The sequence below is a fragment of the Glycine max genome, chromosome 18 (genome assembly GCF_000004515.6).
Source record: "Glycine max cultivar Williams 82 chromosome 18, Glycine_max_v4.0, whole genome shotgun sequence".
Lineage (NCBI taxonomy): Eukaryota > Viridiplantae > Streptophyta > Magnoliopsida > Fabales > Fabaceae > Glycine > Glycine max.
The window spans coordinates 50,654,173-50,676,654 of record NC_038254.2 but is presented as its reverse complement, the minus strand read 5'-3'; the positions used below and the strand labels follow the sequence as shown (position 1 = coordinate 50,676,654).

At 28.8% G+C, this 22,482-nt stretch overlaps 1 protein-coding gene across 1 annotated transcript; it reads right to left on the bottom strand.

Moving 5' to 3' along the window:
• Positions 1–3,635: 3,635 nt before the first annotated feature.
• On the bottom strand, positions 3,636–20,672 carry LOC100798809 (probable LRR receptor-like serine/threonine-protein kinase At1g06840). Its single transcript, XM_003551573.4, has 21 exons — positions 20,523–20,672; positions 15,666–15,767; positions 15,292–15,442; positions 15,081–15,152; positions 14,899–14,970; positions 14,367–14,510; positions 14,202–14,273; positions 14,008–14,079; positions 12,456–12,530; positions 12,140–12,208; positions 11,963–12,028; positions 11,329–11,400; positions 11,052–11,138; positions 10,821–10,889; positions 8,090–8,610; positions 7,049–7,198; positions 6,681–6,964; positions 5,900–5,951; positions 5,055–5,311; positions 4,520–4,654; positions 3,636–4,094 (listed from the first exon to the last, which is right to left on the bottom strand). Exons 2-21 carry the CDS (start codon positions 15,754–15,756, stop codon positions 3,744–3,746), a joined length of 2,862 nt encoding a protein of 953 aa, XP_003551621.1. The 5' UTR covers positions 15,757–15,767; positions 20,523–20,672; the 3' UTR covers positions 3,636–3,743.
• Between the last annotated feature and the right edge of the window lie 1,810 nt (positions 20,673–22,482).

Genomic DNA, 22,482 nt, shown 5'->3' with positions numbered 1-22,482 from the left:
TTCTCTCTTTCTTTTCCTCCATTAAAGCATCCTCTTCAAGCTTCTTATCCAAGGCAATTCTTGGTGGTGAAGCTCCTTCTTCCTTGGCTTATTCCCTAGTGGATGGTGCCTCCCCTATCCTCTTCTCCTTTGCCTTTCGCTGCATCTCCATGGTGAAAAATCACCATTGAAGGACCTCATTAAAGCTCAAAGATCCAGCCTCCATAGAAGCTCCGCAAGCAAGCTTCCATCACATCACTATCACCGTCACCACTCCTATCCTATAATCTCTTTCATTGTCAATATTTTATAGTAGAGCGAGATAACATAAAACTGTTGACTCAATTTATTTATATTTTAATTTATAATTTGTATTTATAAACTAAAAACAAAGAATAAACCAAAACTGATTTTGATTTTTAAAAATTTCAAAACTAAAAATAAGAAATCATCCTGAGCGAGGCATAAAATTATTATAACTACAAATATGTATACACATGGATAAATTATTAAAGTAAACTTCACTTGACAGAAGACATTGACAATTATGATACTTAATACACTTCATGTATTGAGGCAAGCAATTATTGGAAATTGGCAAAGCAAAAAAGCACCATTACTCCATGCTTTTATACAAGATAAATAAATTATTGACAAATAGAAGTGAGCATACATATAAAAAGTATTCACTTGTCAAACATAAGTCTTAATCGATGAAGTCACCATTGTTAGAAGTATAACTAAAGAACAACATTTTAGGCCTTAGAAAATCTTAGCCGCAAGAACTTGAGTCCTGTCCGCAAGAATTTTGAAGATTAACCATAGTGTACTATGCATAGGGTAGGTTATTTCAGAATTAAACTCAAAAACGTAGTGAAATAGGCATGTATAGTGAGAAATTCCAAGGTTATAGTATCATTCATGGTTGGTATGAGATTTTTGGTGTTCTGGGCAAACAAAAAAAATTATGTTCTCATAATCATTGAAATATTGTCCGCCTTGGAATTTTTGTTGTAAAATTCATTAATAATTCATCCATAATAAAGATTATTTAAAACAATAATAACATTGATAGTTAATATTATTTTAAAAGTGGTTATTAACATTAATGATAACATCAATAATTAATAATTCATACAAAATCATTTAAAGCAAAGCAAAATTAGTTTAACAAAATTGAAAATATTAAAATTCTATTTGTGATCTATTGTCACAAGATAAATTAACTAATTTTGTTTTACTTTAAATGATTTTGTATGTATTATTTGATTATTCATATTATGATTAATAATAATTTTTAGAATAATATTAACTATTTATATTATCATTATTTTAAACAATCTTGATTATGAATGAATTATTAATGAGTTTTAAAAAAAATCTAAGATGAACAATATTTCAATAATTATGATGCCTAATTTGATAAATTATAATATTTATATAAACTAAATAAAAATTTTGGTACCCATCTGAGACCATGATGTATTATGATTACAACAGACTAGAGATAAGTCAAGTTTATCAAATACTTTCTATAAATAAACCATCTCATAAGATTTATAGTTAAACTTGAGGATTTTACTGGTCGTAAACCATAAAATTTCTATTAGGAGTGCCAACTACCATTAATTGAAGGATGTTTCACTGCCATAGTATAACAAGTTTATGGGGTCACCGTGTGTGCACTGGATCTAACTGCCTTATATCCCATTATCTACAAGTAGCCAAAAAGAGTTACAAGGATAGGACAAAAGAATCAGACCAAGCAAAATAGTAACCTTCATATCATATTTAATCATAAAGATACCATACATATCAACACCAATTTTCTAATGGTCTTGCAGTCCTGCTAATTTTGAACCAAAAGATATCATGTTCCGGATATGCCAATTTAAATCGATCTTTTAATTCAGTTGCATTACATCATTGTTAGTGAATCCCCCCACCACACAAAGCCCCAGAGAACCGAACGACACATAGTGAACACACCACCCACAAATCAGAATCAAGCTAAACATCCCACCAAACCAAACCCTCAATTGCAAACCTAGAATCAACCAAGAGAAATAATCGCGAAAAGAAGACAATAGAAATTAAATTAAAAAAAACACTGGATATCTCATTGTTTGACCAAAATGTAAGAAGGAGAAAAACCACGAGTTTAATTTATCACCCAAATGAAGAAAAGCTGAATTGATCCCTTTGATATTATTATTGGGTTTGGATCTGTTGAGTTAAACTCATAGCATTAGAGCCTCACAATTTTTTCAATTAATAAGAAACATGTTATTTTAGAACCATAACAGCAGAACTTTTAATTTTACTGATATTTGAATAATCAATGTCTAAAACAAAATTAAGGAAATTTGGAAGTGGGTAGGGTGTCATCATAAACATAAGCTACAGTTGTATATCACAAAATATATATAGAATTAGAGAAATCCAATCCTCGTAAAATTCACAAACATGTAAGGATTTAATGATTAGTTAAATAGAATGGAAACAAAACAAAAAATGAACACAATAATCTTTGCCTGCATTTAAACTGTAAAGTGTTCATTGTTCGGCAGCTTTTTTTTATCCACGAAACTTTTTAGGATTTACATGATTTTTTATAACATATATTTCTAAGGTCACTTGTCAAGAGATCTAGATAATGAACCCCATAATGAAATCATTCATAATTTAAGCATATACTCTCAAATCCATTATGGACCAGCTTATTATTGCGTTATGTGTATATTAGCAATGCATTCAATTGAGATAAATGTTGTCAGATTAAGTACACTAATTCTTATACTATTTGACATTGTTTAGAATGTCCACTAATTCCTTAAAGTACAGATGTGGTAAATCTTGTTAGATTAAGTAACAATATTTCCCAGTCTGATATTGGAAATGTTTGCTTAAAGATATATAAGCAACCAAGAGATGAGAAGTCATGGTGTTAAAAGACCAAAACTTCTGCAGTTTAAGTACAGATGCGGTAACCAATATTCAAAAGGAAACCATTAAAGTTACGGCAAAAGAAACACTATATAGCTACATCCCTTATAAACTTGCTAGCATTAGTGTTTTGAAGTATGTCAAAGTAAAAGAAAATATGAGTCTTCATGTAGTGGATAAAAAATTTATTCACTAAATGAAAACTCATTTTTTTGTTCGTTCAATTGCCCTTGACAAGATCTTAATTTTATTATAGTGCTCAAAACTCATTACTTAATGAATTTCATCTTGATTAGTCATTAACTTTACAACTATTAAATTATATTCAATGTTCAACTTATGCTCTAAAACATTAGGGGTCTGGAATCAAAATATAATAAATAATAGGTCAAAGAAGAAAATTTTAACCTTACTCTTGAGAATTTTCTAAGGTAATATTATCCATTAAAAAATCTCAAAGTCAATTCAATAATTACATCAAATTATTAAATGAGATCTATTAATATTTATCCAAGAAATACCATCACACATATTGATTTATCCAGATTATTAATGTCAAATTCATAATAAATCTTATAATAAAAAATAATTTTAATTAAAATTATAAAATATTTATTTCTCATTTTTATAATTTCTATTATGATAACAAATTATTAATTTTAATTAAGAATCTTATCAAGTCAACTATTTTTTATAAAACAATATAAAAATAATAATAAAATAACAATACTTTATTATTGGAATTAGAATTAATTAGATAATATATATTGAATCTTAGATATAATTATTTCCAACGCCAAGGAAACTAGTATAGCATATCAGCGAGGAACAATGGTGGGAATGACACCACTGACAAGATTACTTCCTGACACATACGCGTACGTGTGTTGGTCCTCCCTTGCTGAGTTAGATCCTAAAGATGATGAGGGTGCCATTTCACCTGAATTATCTAAGGTAACATCTGGTAAACTAGCTTCACTTTCTGATAACATTGCAACAATATTTTCTAGTTCCCTCACAACATCTAGCATTGATGGCCTCTCCTCTGGATTTTCTTGGCAACAACTGAGGGCCAGAGATAAAAACTTGTCCAAGCAATCAGATGGACATAAACCCATTCTGCTCCCTATAATGGAATATATCTTGCCAGATCGACAAGCCTGATTAACCTGACACCAAATTGTGTACCATTAGTGATACGGGTTTGTTTACCTCTAATACTTCTTTCTACATGGTATGCAAATAAATCAGATATATGAGAATTCAAATGTGCCATTTTTCTGTGTACATTGTACTAGCACAATGGTAAAAATTTTGAGTTTAATTTGTATGCGTTATCAATGTAAAAGAAATTATACTACCAGTCAATAAAAAATCATTGATGGTATGATTCTTAAAATATTTATTATAATTAAAAGTTAAAAAATAAAACTTATCATTTATGTTGTTCTATGATTGAATGATAATACAAATTTTTTTTTATTTTGTTCTGGTATATATTATTTACTCATAATTTTTTATGATAATTTTTATACAATATTTTTAGTTATCAGATATGGAAGAGAAAAATAGTAATTGAAATTTGAAAGAGTACCTCGTAAATAATGTGTTTCCCACGTGATATTGGTTGCATGCCCGTCAAAAGCTCCAGAAACACAATTCCTAAGCTATAGACATCACTTTTGTCAGTAAACTTTTGAGTCAACACATATTCTGGGTCAAGGTAACCCTGCAGAAAAATTACAAAGTAGTCATCATATTCAGATAGTATTGATTTTCAGTGTTAGGAAAGAATGGACACAAAAATTGCCGCACCCCAATGTATCTGATCTAATGATAAGAACAAATTTAAACTCTACTACATCTAAAAATTAAATGGTAAGTGGGATTTGACTATTATGGAAGTCCCACACTTGAGACTATGATGAGGTGTGAAGAAACTTTGCAAACAACAGTAGAAGGGTAGGATATGACAATATGACAAGCCCGAAAAATCTCATAATTAAATTGTCAAAATTGCATAAAATGTATCAGTTGAAATATTTATTTGATCATAAATTTCTCAATATAACTCCGGTCTTAAATATTGAAATTGAAATCATTATTCCAAAATTTTCTGACAAACGTACTGGTGTTCCCCTCACAACTGTTGACATGTATTTAGTATTGTTACTTCCTTCTTCGAATGATGCAAGCCGTGACAGTCCAAAATCAGCCACTTTAGCTGTAAATTTGGAATCCAGAAGTATGTTGCCGGCTTTAATATCTCGGTGGAATATAGGAGGGTCAGCATCTGTATGAAGATATAGTATCCCTTTGGCTGCACCCATTGCAATTTTCAACCCCATACCAAAATTTTGTCTTTCCTTGGCCTTTTCACTTTTACCTGCCACAGCATAGTATCTATTAACTTTGCATCATATCTTATATGCATCATAGAAAACACCACCAATTCAGCATCATGGTGTTGTATTATTATATTATTCATTTCCTTTCTTTTCTGACACTTTCTTCCTTTTAACTTCTACCTTTTTGGTTTCTAATTATATAAATAGAATGACAAAAAAAATCATGAACAATATAAAGACTGCCTATCATGATTTCTTTTGTTCAACATGTCTGCCTCAAATATTAGGAGTAAAAGTAAGTGTTTTAAAAAGCATTCATGTAGATTGAATTTCTATCTATATATTGAAATATTATTTTTCCTGAATCAACTAAGTAGACACATATCAACTATAAAAATAAAATAAAAAATCACCAGTCGTGTAAATACATGAGTTCAGATTAGAAAAGCTATTAAACTTATTATACAAATACTAAACTTACCAAGAAGATATTAAAATTGCTTGAGCATATATAGTTTTTATGCAAATGAAAACTGCAGAGCAGAAAATATGAAGAAGAAAAAGAGATAATATGAACTGACAAAATAAGGTGGTAGATATCTATTTATATTCCAACAATTTCATACCAGAAATCCAGTCCCTTAGGGTGCCATTGGGCATGAATTCATAGACCAGCATCTAAACCAGCAGAAAGAATATATGAGAACAATATTATTAACTGTAAACTGTCAAGCTGATATGGCAAAACATATGTCTAAAACTAAGATTAAAAATTTTGAGTTCCAAAGATAAGGTTTCTTTTATATATTATAAAAGATAAAAACATCAAAGAAAGGAACTACAGTATATATTGACATAATGTGAATATCTAGTGACAGATTAAATACAGAAACCAGTTGCAGCATGAAATTCAAGTGCCTCTTCTAAGTGATGAACCCATCTCATCTGTGAGCTTAACATAACAGACACACCAACCAGATTGTGAGAGTCGTTTAGAATAAAAAGGTTTTAGTATGTATATTCCCTTGGCCCATGTGCTTGTATATACTTAACCTAGTAATACAAATATAAGGGTAGCTACACATTGTTGTGTACCCAATGAAACCTCATTCATATGCCTCTCTCTCTCTCTCTCTCTCTCTTTCTACACAGATCAACATAAAGAAAGAACATAAGAAAAGGTTTAAACAGACTAAAAACAGGACTAATAGAAAATTTATGTATCTTAGCACAACTGCCCTGATAGTTAGAGGAATATGTATCTTATGCTATGGCATTCTTTAATCATTATTCAGATTCGTGCACAACAAATTACTTTCTCACACATTTGAATTCTTTAACAACACTAGCTTAAAGATGATACAGACGACAAAAGTGTAGTTACTAGCTATACAATGTGATATATACCTGCTCCTGTTCTTCATTGCAGTACCCAATCAGCGAGACAAGATTTCGATGGTGTAACCTTGATAAAAGTTCAATCTCAGTCAAAAACTCTTTTTTGCCTTGTAAAGAACCTTCTGCTGCTCGTTTAATGGCCACAAGTGTTTCACCAGATAAAATGCCTTTGTAGACATTCCCATAACCTCCTTGACCAACTTTAGTTGAGCTGCTAAAATTGTTAGTAGCAAGGGCCAATTCTCTGAAAGTAAATTCTTTCACACTGTCTATCTTAATAGATACATTAGGGGCTGCAAAAAGAAATAGGCATATAAATCTCATTCTTCAAAGAAATCTAAAATCACACTATTAGCAGATAGCCATAGAATACTTACATTTCCTGGAAATCAAGTGCTGAAATTTTCCATTTCTTGTAGAAATCAAGCTAATGATTATAGCAGATAATGCCAAAAGAGCAGCAGCTGCTATTAAAGCAGCAGCTAATGTGACTGCACTTGTGGAACTCCTCCTCTCCGAATCTTTAGCTATAAAATGGAAGTTAAATTAGAGAAACTTAACAAAGGTTAAAAGGAGATATCTTTAACCGAATACAAAGAGGGATACATATTTTGGTCGCTTGTCTTTGTGTGTGCACAAAATGTCGCAAACATAAGGTATATACTATATATATATACCGAAGATCAAACCAGGTTCCATTGATCATCATCTCAGTTAAGTGGTACATATAAAAACAGAGAACCTATAACAATTTGAAGATTATTGATGATAATAATAATAATAATAATAATAATAATAATAATAATAATAATAATAATAATAATAATAATAATAGGACAACTAAGGGAAAACACTTGAAATATTTTTACCAATGAGTTTTGAACAAATCATATAAGTAAAATTAACATCATATTTTATCCTTAAATAAGAAACTTTCTATTCTCCAAAATAATCTTTATCTTTAGATTATCTATGAAAAAAATTATTTTAACAATTTGATGAAATAACTTTTGTATTTGAATATATTAAGTAAAAGGTGATTTTAAGATATTCTATTCGGTTTGATTTGTAAATTTTTATAGTAAAATTACAATAAAAGGGCTATAAAGTTATTTGTAATAGTCAATTTTATATTTAAAATAATTAATTGTTAGGGATAAAATAAGAAAAACAAAAGTTAGCTAAATAATAATAATCCAATTCAAATATGATATTTTAAGAGTGCACAATCTCTCAGTATTATGCATGGTAAATTGACAATAACTTCTACGAAAATCTTCTACAGAAGTGTTAAATAGTACATGCATTTGATGGGATGCAATGATGACAATATAAAGATCAACATGGCATAAATTTGTTACATACGTACGTTTATAAGATAACATAAAATAATAAAATTTAGAGATTAAGAAACTTACCATTTGCATAAGGTCCAATGAGTGTGAAGTTCAGGAGTTCATATGGTCCAAAAAAATGATTGGGAGGAAAAAGCCATGATGTAAATATAGTTTTGATGCGATAAACCTCGCTTGCATTGAACAACTGGCCGGGATCATTGTATGAAGGAAACAGTTTTAGATACATGGTAATACGATGTCCATCTTCCCAAGAATTTATTGATAACTGATAGTTGTCTAAGTTTAAGGACTCAGTTATATATGCTATAAATCCACTTATATAGGGAAGAAAGTAAGAAAAACTTGGACTTTTCAGCCTGTATTCAATTGTCAGAGGTGCTGCACAATAGCAAGGAATTGGGAAAGAGGGGACATGTAATTCATAGAAATTATCTGCTTGGCAATCTAGAACTACTGGACAGGCAGTTGTTGAATTTGTTGGGTTTTGGTCTACTTCATCTTCATCTTCACCTCCAACATGTCCACAATATTGACCAATACTTCGTATGTTAGAATTGTTACAGATTGGATTGCCAGAAAGCCTTCAAGGAAGAAAGAAATTAAAGATATGATTAGAGATTTATGCAATGACATGGAACACAGATATGAATGACACGAACACTACGAAATAGCAAATTTAAAAATGATAGAGCTAGCATGACACCGCGATATAATATATAATATAATAGTATAACATTTAAACTTAATATATAATTAACATATATAAAATAAAATAAAACTTATACATCGTGAGAGAAATTGTGATTTATAAGTGAACATGAATTGTTGTATACATAATAAAATGCTAAAATTTATTTAATTATTATAGTATTCCAATTTGTATTTATATTAGAGCTGACAATGAGTAGTAATATGACTAAAATAATATATAGGTAGGAAATAATCTTCACTTTTTATACTAATTTTAAGGATTGTGTTGGATTCAAATCCAACACGTTTGATAAAGATAAAATAAAGACAAATAAGGTATACAAGTAGGTAAGAATTAAAACATGATAAACTGTTATCATATCATATTTGATACACACCATAGAATCTAATAGATAATTAATTAATCATATAAATTATGCATAAATGATAAAATTATCCTTATAAAAGATGATGGCAGTTGTGTTTAGAGTTGTATGATGAGTGTGCAATGATGATGGTTGAAGTAATGATAGTAGTAATAGTAGTCATGATGATAATCAACTAGTGTGGGAGGGGAGACACAAGTAATAATGACTTTGACAAGAATAGTGGAAGTAAAGGCAATGATGGGGGTTGGGAGTAATGGGGATCAGTGTGGAGACATTAGTAGGGTGGAGTGACATTATTAATAAAAATGTGATGAGAATAATGATTATAATGATAATGACAATGATAATAATGACTGGGATAAAGAACTGACAAAATATAAGTAATATGACATTGACCACAAGTGGTGATAACGGTAACAATATATAGCAATGGTGGCATGGTGGTGGTAGGGTAAGGGCAATGATGATAATAATGGTGGAAGTGATGTAAATAAAGCTTGAAAACAAGTTAGATTAGGCCAAACATTGTAAGGTTTTAGTTAAACTTGGTTTCTAATTACAAAGTCTAGCCTAACTCATTTGCCTATTATATATCCTTGTTAAGTTTAATTTATTTTTTTTAATTATGCTATTGGAATAGAGTATTTATTAATTTTGTCGATAATTAATCTCTATCAAAAAACCTAATTAACTATTTTTAATGAGATTTTTTCTTCCAATCATATTTTTCTATCAATAAAACTTAAATATAAAATCTTACTTAAAAGAATAGAATCTAATATTACTCAAAGAAACTATTTATTGATTTGTTAAGTCTAGTCTGAGTTGTTTAAAAGTTAGATTTGTCACAAAAGTCTATTTATAATAAGTCTATTTTGGATTAAGGTTTATAAACAAGCGAAGAAACTTGTCGAAGTCAAATACGCCAACGAGCCTATCAGCATGAATATATTATTATATATAGAACTATTATATATGTGCGTGTGAGAGAGATACGTAGGTGGATCCGTCAGGCCTAACAAACTTTTATAAAGGCCTAAAGCTTATCTTATTTTGTTTTTGGTACCGTGGAGATAAAAAAAAAAAAAGAAGCTTATTTTAATTAATTAAACAAGCTTATATTAATAATCTAATTTAAATTTAAACTTTTTATAAAAAAAAAAAAAAAAAAAAAAAAAAAAAAATAGGTCTTAGGCTAAACCTAAAGTGGGTTAGACCATAAGCACTAGATTGGCCACGTGACCTGTTTCCTAGCAGCAATGGCAATAGAGTTGGGGGCAATGGTTATATAGTGGTAATTAACAGAAATGACCATGGTGGAAATAAGAAGAACAATTGCTCGGTGTGGGGTTGTGGTTGAGGATAAACCAAAAATATTTATATATTTTATCCTGCCTCTCTGTAGCCCATCTTTTTTGTATCAAGCAACATCTCTCCTTTTAGGTTAAATTTTTAACTAACGAGATAAGATATTCTATTGTGTCGGTTCATCAAACTATGGATTTAAATAAAATAAGATAGGTTATCCTATCCTATCTTCATATCCGAACCACTAAACAAATCCTAAAATTTTGAAAAGGAGAAGGAAAATATTATTAAAATACAACTGAAGTGTGACAACAGATGAAATGAATATTAAACATAAATGCATGTGATATATTATGAACTCGATTTGAACAACAAAGATTGAGCATATATGTAATTGAGAAAACCTTAAGGTAACATTTGCTGGGGGGTTCAGATTTCCCAGAACTTCCAATAGCGAGTTGTTTTGGAGATTACTGCATAGATAAGAGAAAAAATGAATTTATTTTGGAAACAACAAATATCAAAATACACTCAATTTAAAACAGTAAGTTCCTTGTCAAAATTGTTTAGTTTGTTGCAAAAATTAAACTCAATATTCCTTGAGTCTGTAGTAGTAACCCGGATTCAGAAGTTACATTGTAAGTTTATCTTTAGTATTTAAGGCCACGTTCTCCCATATGCTAGCAGGGATGGATCCAGACAGTAAATTGTTCTCAAGTGACCTGTGTTTAACAATGAAACAAAAACATCAATCCAATGTGCAAACAAATTCACTTGGATAGAAGTCTCGCTAAATTCCAGAGATGGCAACTTGCTTCTTACATAGAGAGTTATTTAAGAAAATTCAAGATATTGTTATGAAATAATTAAATAAATATCATGTGAAACACAGGTTGACAAGAATCTTCTTACAATTTTTGAAGATGAGGGTATATGAAGCTTCGAGGAATTGATCCATCGAGATGATTATTATTGGATAGATCACTGCAATAGCAAGAAAATTATGACTAATTAATTGGCTAGGATTAAGCTAAATAAATTATTAAATTACATAATATTCTCTTATTTATTATTAGATAGTAATTAGAGATTTATTCCTTGTTACTCATTATTAGATTGATGAATGTAATTAATACTGATCTCACTTACTTTTTTAAAATAAAGGCTTCATGTGATGATCAGAACACACACAACTTACAATAGTACAACATTTTTATATGATATTAGAGCAAAATATTCTTATTCTTGGATGAGGTATCACTAAAATCCTGTCTTACCCGGAACCCACGCGCGCGCATCTCACGCTTTCAATGTGTGTTCTATTCACTGATGAACAGTACCTCCCTTAATTGTGGGCATTTTTTTTACTAAATTGATCTTAGGTAATCAATTCTGATCTTATTTGTTTATTGTAAATAAAGACTTTGGGTGGTCATCCAAAACTAAAAATTTCTACAAATTCTATATAAATACTGTGAAAGTAAGGAAACCAAGAACATCATATATAGATACAAAATATATAAATAAAAATTGACTATTTACGTACATAGTTGTCATATTGTCTGCAAGTTCTGATGGTATATGTCCAGTAAACTGATTCCAGCTAAGGTCTCTAAAACATGAACCAATCAAATTAGTTTGTAACTAAAACATGAGTAGTAAATGATTTTACTGTCATTGATGCAAAATATAAAGTAAAGCAACAAGATATACTTAAACATACAGATAGGTGAGGTTGGCTATTGAACTGAAATCAGGAATAGTTCCTTGCAGACTGCAGTTTCTCAGACTTCTGTTGAGTCAGAGAAAAAATGAGCTTAAAAAACAAAAAATAATCACAATTTTGTTCTTGAATCCATAGTTTAAAAGAACATTTTGAGGTAAAAGCTTAAGCACTCGGGTGAGAACTAAAAAGAGGTCATTAAATATCTGTAACATGCTATTTAACATAGTAAATTTAATATTCCATTCCCACTCATCAAAAAAATATTAAATTTAATACAAACAAAAGAACAAGTATCTATCCTAAAAGTACTTACAGTTTTACTAAACTGGAAAAGTTTGCATAGGTAGAAGGAATCCCACTCCCACTGAAATTATTGTTATCAAGTTGACTGCAATGGGAAAAAGTCAATATGAAAATCATAAATTGTAGCTAAAGTGCCTATTCTAGCCAAGTTAATGTACACATAAAAGCACTTAAAGTGATAGCATACAGTGACATCAATGCTTATACATTTAGGATTTTGATATCTTTCTCTGTTTTTGGAGATTTTATTTTTGGTAAGATATTTGTTTCATGGAAATTTAGATAGGATATATTTAGGATTTTTGTAATCTGATACAAACTAGAACCAACAGTGTGAAATAATGGAACAATAAACAATGGTCAATTGAAGGCAAAACAATCGGTATTAATAAGGGAAATTAGAATAGAAATGAGACTGTTTGATCAGCACCTAAGTACTTGGGAACCCTTAAAAGCTAGTTGTTAAGGGGAAAGAACCAAGCACTACTTAAATGCTCCACCGATCGTCTTATACTACTCAATGTGAGACTTAGGCACCCCATAATACCCAAGTTCCTATGATATCACCACCCTTTAGATGCCTTGTGCATAATATTGTTCCAAATACCCTTTAGATGCCTTACCAACATACTTGCAAAATGTGCTGAATAGTATGGTATACATGTAACTGAAGACTAGAAGAAACATCTAAAGGCTACACTATAAGTATTGAAACACAATGATAAAAAATGAAAATGTTGAAAAATCACCCTAATTGTGATCACCCCTAGGTAAATGTCGGCAAAGAGGGGTGTGTTAAAGTCTCACATTGTGGAGAGTAGTCATGAGCAAAAGGGGACATGTTGAAGTGCCACATTGATTATAGATAGTGCCGAGATATAATATATAAGTGAAGATCAATCCTCCTCTTACAAGTTGATTTTGTAGGGTTGAGTTAAGCTCATAATTCACATCTATCAGAAACCACTAATGCATGCGAGACAACAATAATTGCAATCATATACTTGCCCTGAAGAGCTAAAATCAGCATAAAGTGTAGGGAGTCCTTGAGAACAAAGGATAGAATGCCTACACAGACATTTTGTTTTGCCATTTAGTTCTGTTATGTGATAGATCCTCCATGGCTCTTCTATAAGTCATATCTGTTAGAAGTTGAGATTTTTCAGCTGTTATATGAAATGTCTCTGCAACTTTTCTGATTACTTTTTAAGCTAGGCTAAAAGATTCCTTTGTTTTATAAGAGCTAGTTGTTGGCTAATGATGCCTACTTTTATATCTTAGTCATAATTATCTTGTTCCTCTTCATGTGTGTGGTTGCTTGTTTCTTTTAATTGCTTTTATGTTGAGTCCAATAGCTCCGCTTTTGAATCCAATAGTATTTCTGCATCGTCCAATAGTATTTTCGAGTCCAATACCTTTATGTTCTCTTTTCAAACGATATCTTCTATTATCATACTCTCAAGAAAACATGTATCTACACTGCATATTAAGCAATGCACGTCGACTACAGTAATACAAGTAATAAATGCTACAAATCTAAACAATGTGGAAGCAGAACATACAGTATTCTTAACCGTTCTAACATAGAGAATTCTGGTGGAAGGTAACCAGATAAGTTATTGTTGTCCACAAGCCTGAAAATCGATTTAGAAAAGGAGACAATGAAAACTTGCAAAGTCATTCCAATATGCTTCCCAAGTTGAAATGGAAGCTCTAAATCACAATCAAAATGTAAAAGTTTGGCTTCAATACTCACAAATGCACAAGATTGGGCAGCTTTGAAAGCTTGGATGGAAGTTGATTGTTGAACGAGTTGTTATTCATGTGGCTGCAAAGATTAAAATGAAGCAGATAAAAGTACATGCAAGAACTCTAGCTCCTAGCTGAGTTGATGGTGCGTTTGGTTTATAGATTCACTTACAGATGTTTAACTTTGACCATTTTGACAAATGACTCTGGAATAGGACCTGACAATTGGTTTTCATCAACTTGGAATCTATCTAAATTCGTAAGGTTGCCAAGCTCATCTGGTAAAGTACCAGATAACTTATTCCCGCTTAGAAGCCTACATAGACAATATAACGAAACAGCTATTCAGCACTAGCATGATCACTGCTGTTCAATCATGAACATTGACATTCAAAAATCAAGACACCAGACGTTTCCCCCAGATAGAAGCGTTTATTTTACCAAAAATCTTCCTTGTATATTCAGTCAATTTTAGACTCTGATCTGAACTACAATCTTATGTTACAAAGAAATACAATGTGTTTATTTATAGCACATCAAGATCAAGTGAAGTCTAAATTTTATTTCCCGTACACACTTAAGCAAATAAGATCCATCTTTTAAAACAAATCTTGGACAATCAAGTAAGACAGACAGATTTCCATCAAATAAAAACATGATGAGGAACTATACTAATAATTTATCTGCTTTAGCAAAGTTCTTACAAGAGTTCCAATGATGTAATATTTCCAATTTCCTTTGGAATTGTGCCTGTCAAATTATTCCGCATGAAAGACCTTCAAGCATAAAACAATGAGGATATTAACATGCCATAAGATATTACATTTTTTCTGATACTGTTTTTTTCTTTCTTCCAGACAACAATTTATGACATTACACAACTCACAGTATCTTAAGATGAGATAGCTGACCAAGCTGGGGTGCTAAACTTCCCGAGAGATTCATAGTCATTAAGTAGCTTCATTAAAAGTGGGGTAACAGAAAATAATTAGAATATAGAAATCCCTTGAATATTATATAAACACTTTATAATATCTAAATAAAAGAAATTGAAATTGAGAACAAAAAAAGAAAGTAGAAGGATAAATATTGCATACAGCTTTTGGACATGGAAGTAACCATTAGCCTCCTCCCTATCAGAGCACCAAACCCCTGCCCAGTTTGCCATACACGGATCTCCCGAATTCCAGTTCCTCATATTGCCCATGGGATCAATCAAACTTTTCTTGATGTCTATCAGTGCATTTACTACAAATATAGGTCAACTTTTAAGGTTAAAAGTTTTAAATGCTAAAGCAAATTACATGTAAACAGCACATACTACCCCTAAACTTATCATTATCATGATAGCAAACCCCTCCTCATTTTCCAGGTTGGACTGAAATTTTAATCCAAGTTCACTCGTTTAGAATCTTAAATCACAAGATGAAAACAGAAAGATTCAAAATTCTGTAGGCCTTTACAAATTCACCTTCTGAAGGATCTGTTTGTGAGGCTGCTATGAGGATGATGAAACAAGATGAAACAAGCAAGGCATATCCATGAATTCTTAGAGTCGGCATCACAGTATATCCTGGAAAGCAAGCAAATGGAAAGGATGAACGAAAGAAGTACTGAAACATTGTAAGGAATAAGTTTCATTCATATCCTACATTCAAAACATAAAATGAATACTTTATTGGCCTAAAATTTCTTGAAACAAGGAAGAATTAACCACTACCAAAATACATGGAAACCCTGACATCTTTGTCATTTACCCAGGTAGCATCAATGAAATTTAAAAATAGAAAAACTAGCTGAAAGCAAGTATGTGCAATAACATGTTGATTTTTCTAGTTCCAAACTTGAAATAAGTTCAAAGCTGGTTAGTTAGTTTGTGGAACCTAAGAGACTATTTGGTTCGAGTATTATTTCTTTATTATTTACTTACTGTTTTCACTCTTTCTAATAATTATGAGTTTAATTTTCATACACTCTAAATAAGAAAGAAGTTTTACATTCAGCCTAACCGGTATAATGGGACACCTCGGCCTAGAATATCTCAGTGACTCAACCTCAAACTACAGTTGTTGATTGAAGTCAACACCCAGATGCAGGGTGCTTAAAGTACAGTTATAAACAGTAGATTGCATTTTGATCTGGAGTAAAGTTATCATATCATAACACTATATTGGGGAGAAGGAATGATGAATTTTAAGTGTAACTAAGTCTCAGATCATGGCCCTCAAGACACTTTGAGCTCATATCGCTGTATCAGATAATCTAACTCATCTCTAACCCTGTAAATACCACTAATGTCATTGATCAGATACGCATTTAATGCACATCATCACGCTGTTTGGTTATCTTGTGCTATGGGAGAACGGAACCTAACTTCTCAGTTTTTCTTTCTGCTTCAAAATAACAATGGAATGGACCCCAAGCCTAAATTAATCACCAAATTCTGAACAAAACCGATCCCCGTAGGCCATTACCCCGAAGGACCCCCCACAACTTCAACCACCCAATTAAGGTAAGGTATTGTTCTCAATCCATGCATGGAGATCTAAAGTATAAACCTGAACGTGGAGAAGGCCAAGCAATTGAGTAGTCTCAAAACAAATCTAATCCTAAACTATAAAGCACTTTTAGTTTATAATGTTTTAGTATTTTTTTTTTCATTTTAGTACATATAGTTTTAAAGTTTTATTTTTATCTTTTATATTTTCAAAAGTTTCAGTATATTATATTTTAAAAAATTTATTTTAATTTTTTATATTTTTAAAATTTTCATATTAATCATTTATTTCGTTTTTGCTAAAAGAATGTTAATGTTCCATGATATTTTAAATTTTGATGGAATACTAGATATAATTAAAATAATTAATTTAAAATATTAACGTAAAAAATAAACTCTTGAGAAAGATTAAAAAATATTGAGAGATTAAAAGATATAATTTTTTTATTTAAAGGGCTAAAAGAAATAAACTCTTGAGAAACTAAAAGCATAATTAAATTTTTATTTTATGGATTACAAAAGATAAATGTTTACTTTTTAGACTAAAATACTTTTTTAGTCATTTATGTTTTCCAATATATCTTGGTCTCTTATATTTTACAAAGTTTAATTTAATACTTTGTGTTCTTAAAGTGTTCTTAAAGTGAGACAAGATAATATTAGTCCTTTCAAAATAATGATCTTTTTTTACACGATTTAAAGCTCTTTTTTAACTAATTCATAAGCTTGTTCTATTAGACTAAAATTATGAAACTCACCTAATGTTAGAACAAAAAGAATCATTAAGTGAGTCTTGCAAGTTACCAAAAAATAAATGATATTACATTTTTCAAATTTCTGATAACTCGTTGGATTTAATTTTCACGTGATTTTTTCATGTTTATGGTTCTTTTTTATTTGAACGTCCCTTAGCTTCTACGGTTTCATATAACTAAATCAAACAAAACAAATTTCACATCTCGAATTGATAAAAAAGGATTCAAAATTGAAAATGATCATTGTTTCAGAAGAATTATTTTGGCTCACTTAAAAAATATGAATGATTAAATTCAAATTTAAAAAAATAAGAAATCAAACTAAATATAATCAAATATATAAAGGACTAAAAGTATATTTTAACCTATTTTTTATAATAAATAATTATTTTTATTATATAAATTATATTTTGAATTTAAAAAAATAATGAATTTTATTATCTAAATATTTTTTAAATTTTTAATAAGTCATTTAAATTATAATATAAAGTTATTTAACTATTGAAAAATTAAAAAAATATTAAATTTTAATTTAGAAATAGAGATGAAAGATAATAGAATTAAAGAAAGAGTATTAAAAATATAATAAAAAAAGTATTCTACTATATTATAAATTAGAATCATAACTTGGAGTGTTTCACTTTCCTTACTCTCTCAAAAATACATTATCAATATTTTCCTTCATTTTTTAAGATAATTTCATAATTTAAATTATTTATTATAAATTTAAAATATAATTATGTATTTAAATATATATTTTAAATTTTAATCATATAAAAGTGAACATTTATCATGTATGTTCTGATTAAAGATGGCAACGAGACGAGACAAGCAGGAATATCACTTAAGCGATTACTTAGATTTTTTTAATATTTGGGATATCAATGTGTATCCATGGATATTTACAAAAAAATATTTTAAATCAAAAATAAATTTTATTATATTTTTATTTATTCTAATACTTTCTTTTAAAATTTATTAAGTTATAACTAAAATTATTCAAACATTCTACACTATTAAAAATATTGATGGATAATTCTTAAAAAATATATAATTATTTTCTAAACTCCAAACAAAATTATTTAAAAGTGACTCTCTAAAGTATAAACTCAATTAAGACTACACTAAAATATAAGTCCAAAAAAAATTATATTCCAAGACATAAGAACAACTAAAATATTATCAGGTAATGGTACTTGTGAGTAAGAATACCATGATACTTGTTCCTGTCTTATTAACAAAAATGTGGTGAAAATATTCATATTCATTATCTATGAGTACGTTTATTTGTTGTGAATTTGTGTGGGTGCACATATTTTTGTCATCCTTAATTTTTATCAATCAAAAAGTCTCACATGATTAAGGAATCAAAATCAAAGATAAATTTTAAACATTTTTCTTTCTTAACCCACCAAGACACCTTTTAAGGATACATCACAGTCCATAAAACTCCAAAACAAATTATAATTTGAATATAGAGTTTCTTACCGACTAGACTAACCTTTATTGGCATTATTTACTTATTATAATTTAAAATAAAATAAAAACTCATGTAAATAATTTTAGATAAGAAGAAATTTATACTTTTATAACACTAAAAAAAACTTTTTTGAATCTTTAATGTACTTAAATAACTAAAAAATGACAAATTTTATTAGATAAGGACAAATTTAAAATTTTATATTGATAAGAAACTTTGTAATTTATTAATAATTTTTCTTATAATTTTATATTTTAAAATTAAATTAAAATAAAAAAAGTACAGATAGAAATGAAGAAAGAGAAATAGTTTTTCTAATTTAGAGATTGAGTGAAAGTCATTTTAAAGGAGAGAAAAAAGAAAATATAAATAGTGAATTAATTGAGAGAGTAAGAAAAATGAAAGTTTTGCTCTCCAGGTTTTTTTTTTTTTACCTACTAAACCACTTTAATTTAAAACTTTTCATTTTTTTTCTACTCTTTCATTTCTTTTCATCCTTTTTTACCAAACACACCATAAGAGGAATAGAATGTAAAATTTGATTCCTAGCTTGAACAATAAATGATATAGCTAAATTATGAGCAACCTCATTTGTTTTGCCTCCTAAAAATTAAATCAAACAATAAAGGTTTAAAAACACCTTTCCTTTGTTTCCCCTGCAAGGCTCCAACTAGGGGTGTTTGAAGATTGGAAAATAATTCTCATCATTTTCTTATGAAGATTATACATTCTTTATGAAGAGAAATATTTATTTTCTCAAAAGCTTAATAATGAAAGAAATGGAAAGGATGTGTATCCTCAAAGATTTGTTTGAAACAATTTTGAGCCAAAATTTTAGTTTTTAGTTTTCATTAATTTATTTTCAATTTTTTTAATTGATTTACATTTTTTTAGATTAGATTGAATTTAAGCCCAACAAAAAAGTCTAACTTAGTAATTAAGCACGACGTGTCAGTTATCATTATTACCTTTTCTTTTATTGGATCTAATGACTCCCATCAAAACGTACGGATTTAGATCTCCTGTCCTAAAAAATTCATTGCAGGAAGTACAGTGTAATATCACACAACACACTTTTTCTTATTCTATTTTTTTTTTATCAATGTTTTATTTAATTAATAATAAAGATGTGTGGTTAAATTTAGCATTGCACCGCTTGCAGTGAATTTTTCACTGCAGGATATCCAAACCCCCAATCAAAAGTCATGTAAGTAAAAGAAATTTTATCGTGAATGAGAGATATTATTCAATCACAATCCATTATATATATATATATATATATATATATATATATATATATATATATATAAATATAAATAATAAGTTTATTAATTTTTAAAATAGTTATTTTAAAATAATTTAAATAATAATTTGTAATTAAATGATAATTTCAAATTATTTTATATTATCAATAAATAAATTTAAAACTTTATTATTAAAAGCAAAAAGTCTCTTAAAAAAATAATACAAGCTAAATCCGGCCTTAAGTACAAGATTAAAAACAGGCCTAGAGCTAGGATATGAGCAGCTTAGTTAGTCTCGCAAAACATGAAGCAAATAAAGATGGTCAGAAATTACATATATAATAGAAATTACCTTGTTAGCAGCCACTTCCTTTTTCTTTCTTTTCTTCTCCTCTCTCTCTGGATTCGTCTTTTGTTCTCTCTCACTCCTCGCTGTCCTCTGTTTTCTTTTCTTTCTCTTCCACATTCTGCTAATCCCTTCCTTCTCACTTTATAATGCTTGTTTTGACGCGGAGTGGACTTAGTCAAAATAGATAATTAAGCTCCCTTTTCCACACGTATTTTTAATAATAATAATGCCAAAATATATTTATCATCTCTAATAAATATTTCAATTTTATGTTTATTTTTTAATAATTTTTTTCTTTTTTTTCCTTGATAAAATAAAATAAAATATTTTTTATCCTCAATATTTTTTTAATCTAATAAATTTTATATTTTTACTCTTTTGATAAAATTTTTCATTAGTCTCTTTTAAAAAAGTTAGTCTTTCTGAAAAAAGACTAATAAAAAAATAAAATTATTTTATCAGGAAATAAATACAAAATTAACTAAGTAAAAATTAAGAAATATATCAAGAACCAAAAATAAATACCTATTTTTTAATAGAATAATTTTGTGTCCTTAATGTTTTTTTAAAAAAATCAATTTAGTCTTTCATGTTTTTAATTTTATTAAATTGAACCTTCCTAAAATCATGTTAAGGACGAAAATAATCTTTTTAAAAAAGCACATATATTTATTTTTATGTGACGTTTAGCAATTGATGACAAGATTAATTTAAAGGTAATAAAAAATATTAAGAGACTAAAATAAAACTTTTAAGATATAAATGATCAAACTAAAAAAACTAAAGCATAAAGAGTAAATATGTCTTTTAACCTGTAAAATATAAATATTTAATTCATCCATACGTCCATTTATAATTAAATAAAAAATAATTAAAAAATATTTTGATTCAGGGGTCATACAATTGGCATAATTATAAATTCATTTAATATAGTAAAATATAATAAAAAAAAATGTAGTAAGTGCATGGTGACAATGATATCCACTACTGTATGAATGGAAACGATAGTCATATCTTGTAAAGTGGAAAACCCTAATGATCGAAGACAAACATTTAACGGTGAATCCGTGCATGAGACGCATGTCTGATAATATTGTCAAGTTGGTTTCAGACGCAAAGAGCATTTTAGTGATAAATTTTAAAGATTTTAGATCATTTTTTTTCAGTGATAAGATCTGATTTTTACATTTTAGATAATTTTTTTAAGTCTGACATGGATCTCACATTTAAATATTTTATTTAATTATTTGTTAAATTAAATATAAATAATTAAGTAATTAATTTTAATGAAACATTGAAGAAAAAATAATAAATATTAAAAAATAGGAAAATTGAACATAAATTTAATTTTTATTTATAACTAAATGTTAAAGAAATAAAAAATACATAAATTAGATAATAAAAAAATTTGAAAAATATTAATGTCAAAGAAAAATTAAATTTCATTATTGTTGTGACCATAACATTTTCAAATATGCTCCACCAAATCGGCTTGAAGTTGTTGATGAATTGTTCTTGTATGCATAACGCAAGTATGTAACAAAGTCAGGAGGAGTATCATGAAATACTTCAACATTTGAAATGTCATTTTTTACGTGATCATAATCAACATCGACATTATCATTGAACGTATCTTGTTTGTCTTTGACAATCATGTTATGCAATATAATGCATGCCAACATTATATCATTCATTGTATCTATGTTCTAGGCACGCGATGGATCACATATAATTGCGAATCGAGATTTAAGCACATGAAACACTCATTCCACATCCTTTCTCATTGTTTCTTGAAATTTTACAAATAATTTTCTTCTAGGACCTTGTGGCATTGGTATTGTCTTCACAAATGTGGGTTAATCTAGATAAATATCATCTGTAAGATAGTACCCCATATTATATGGAGTTCCATTAATTGTAAATTGTATTGGAGGAACTCGACCTTGCAAAATGTCATCAGACA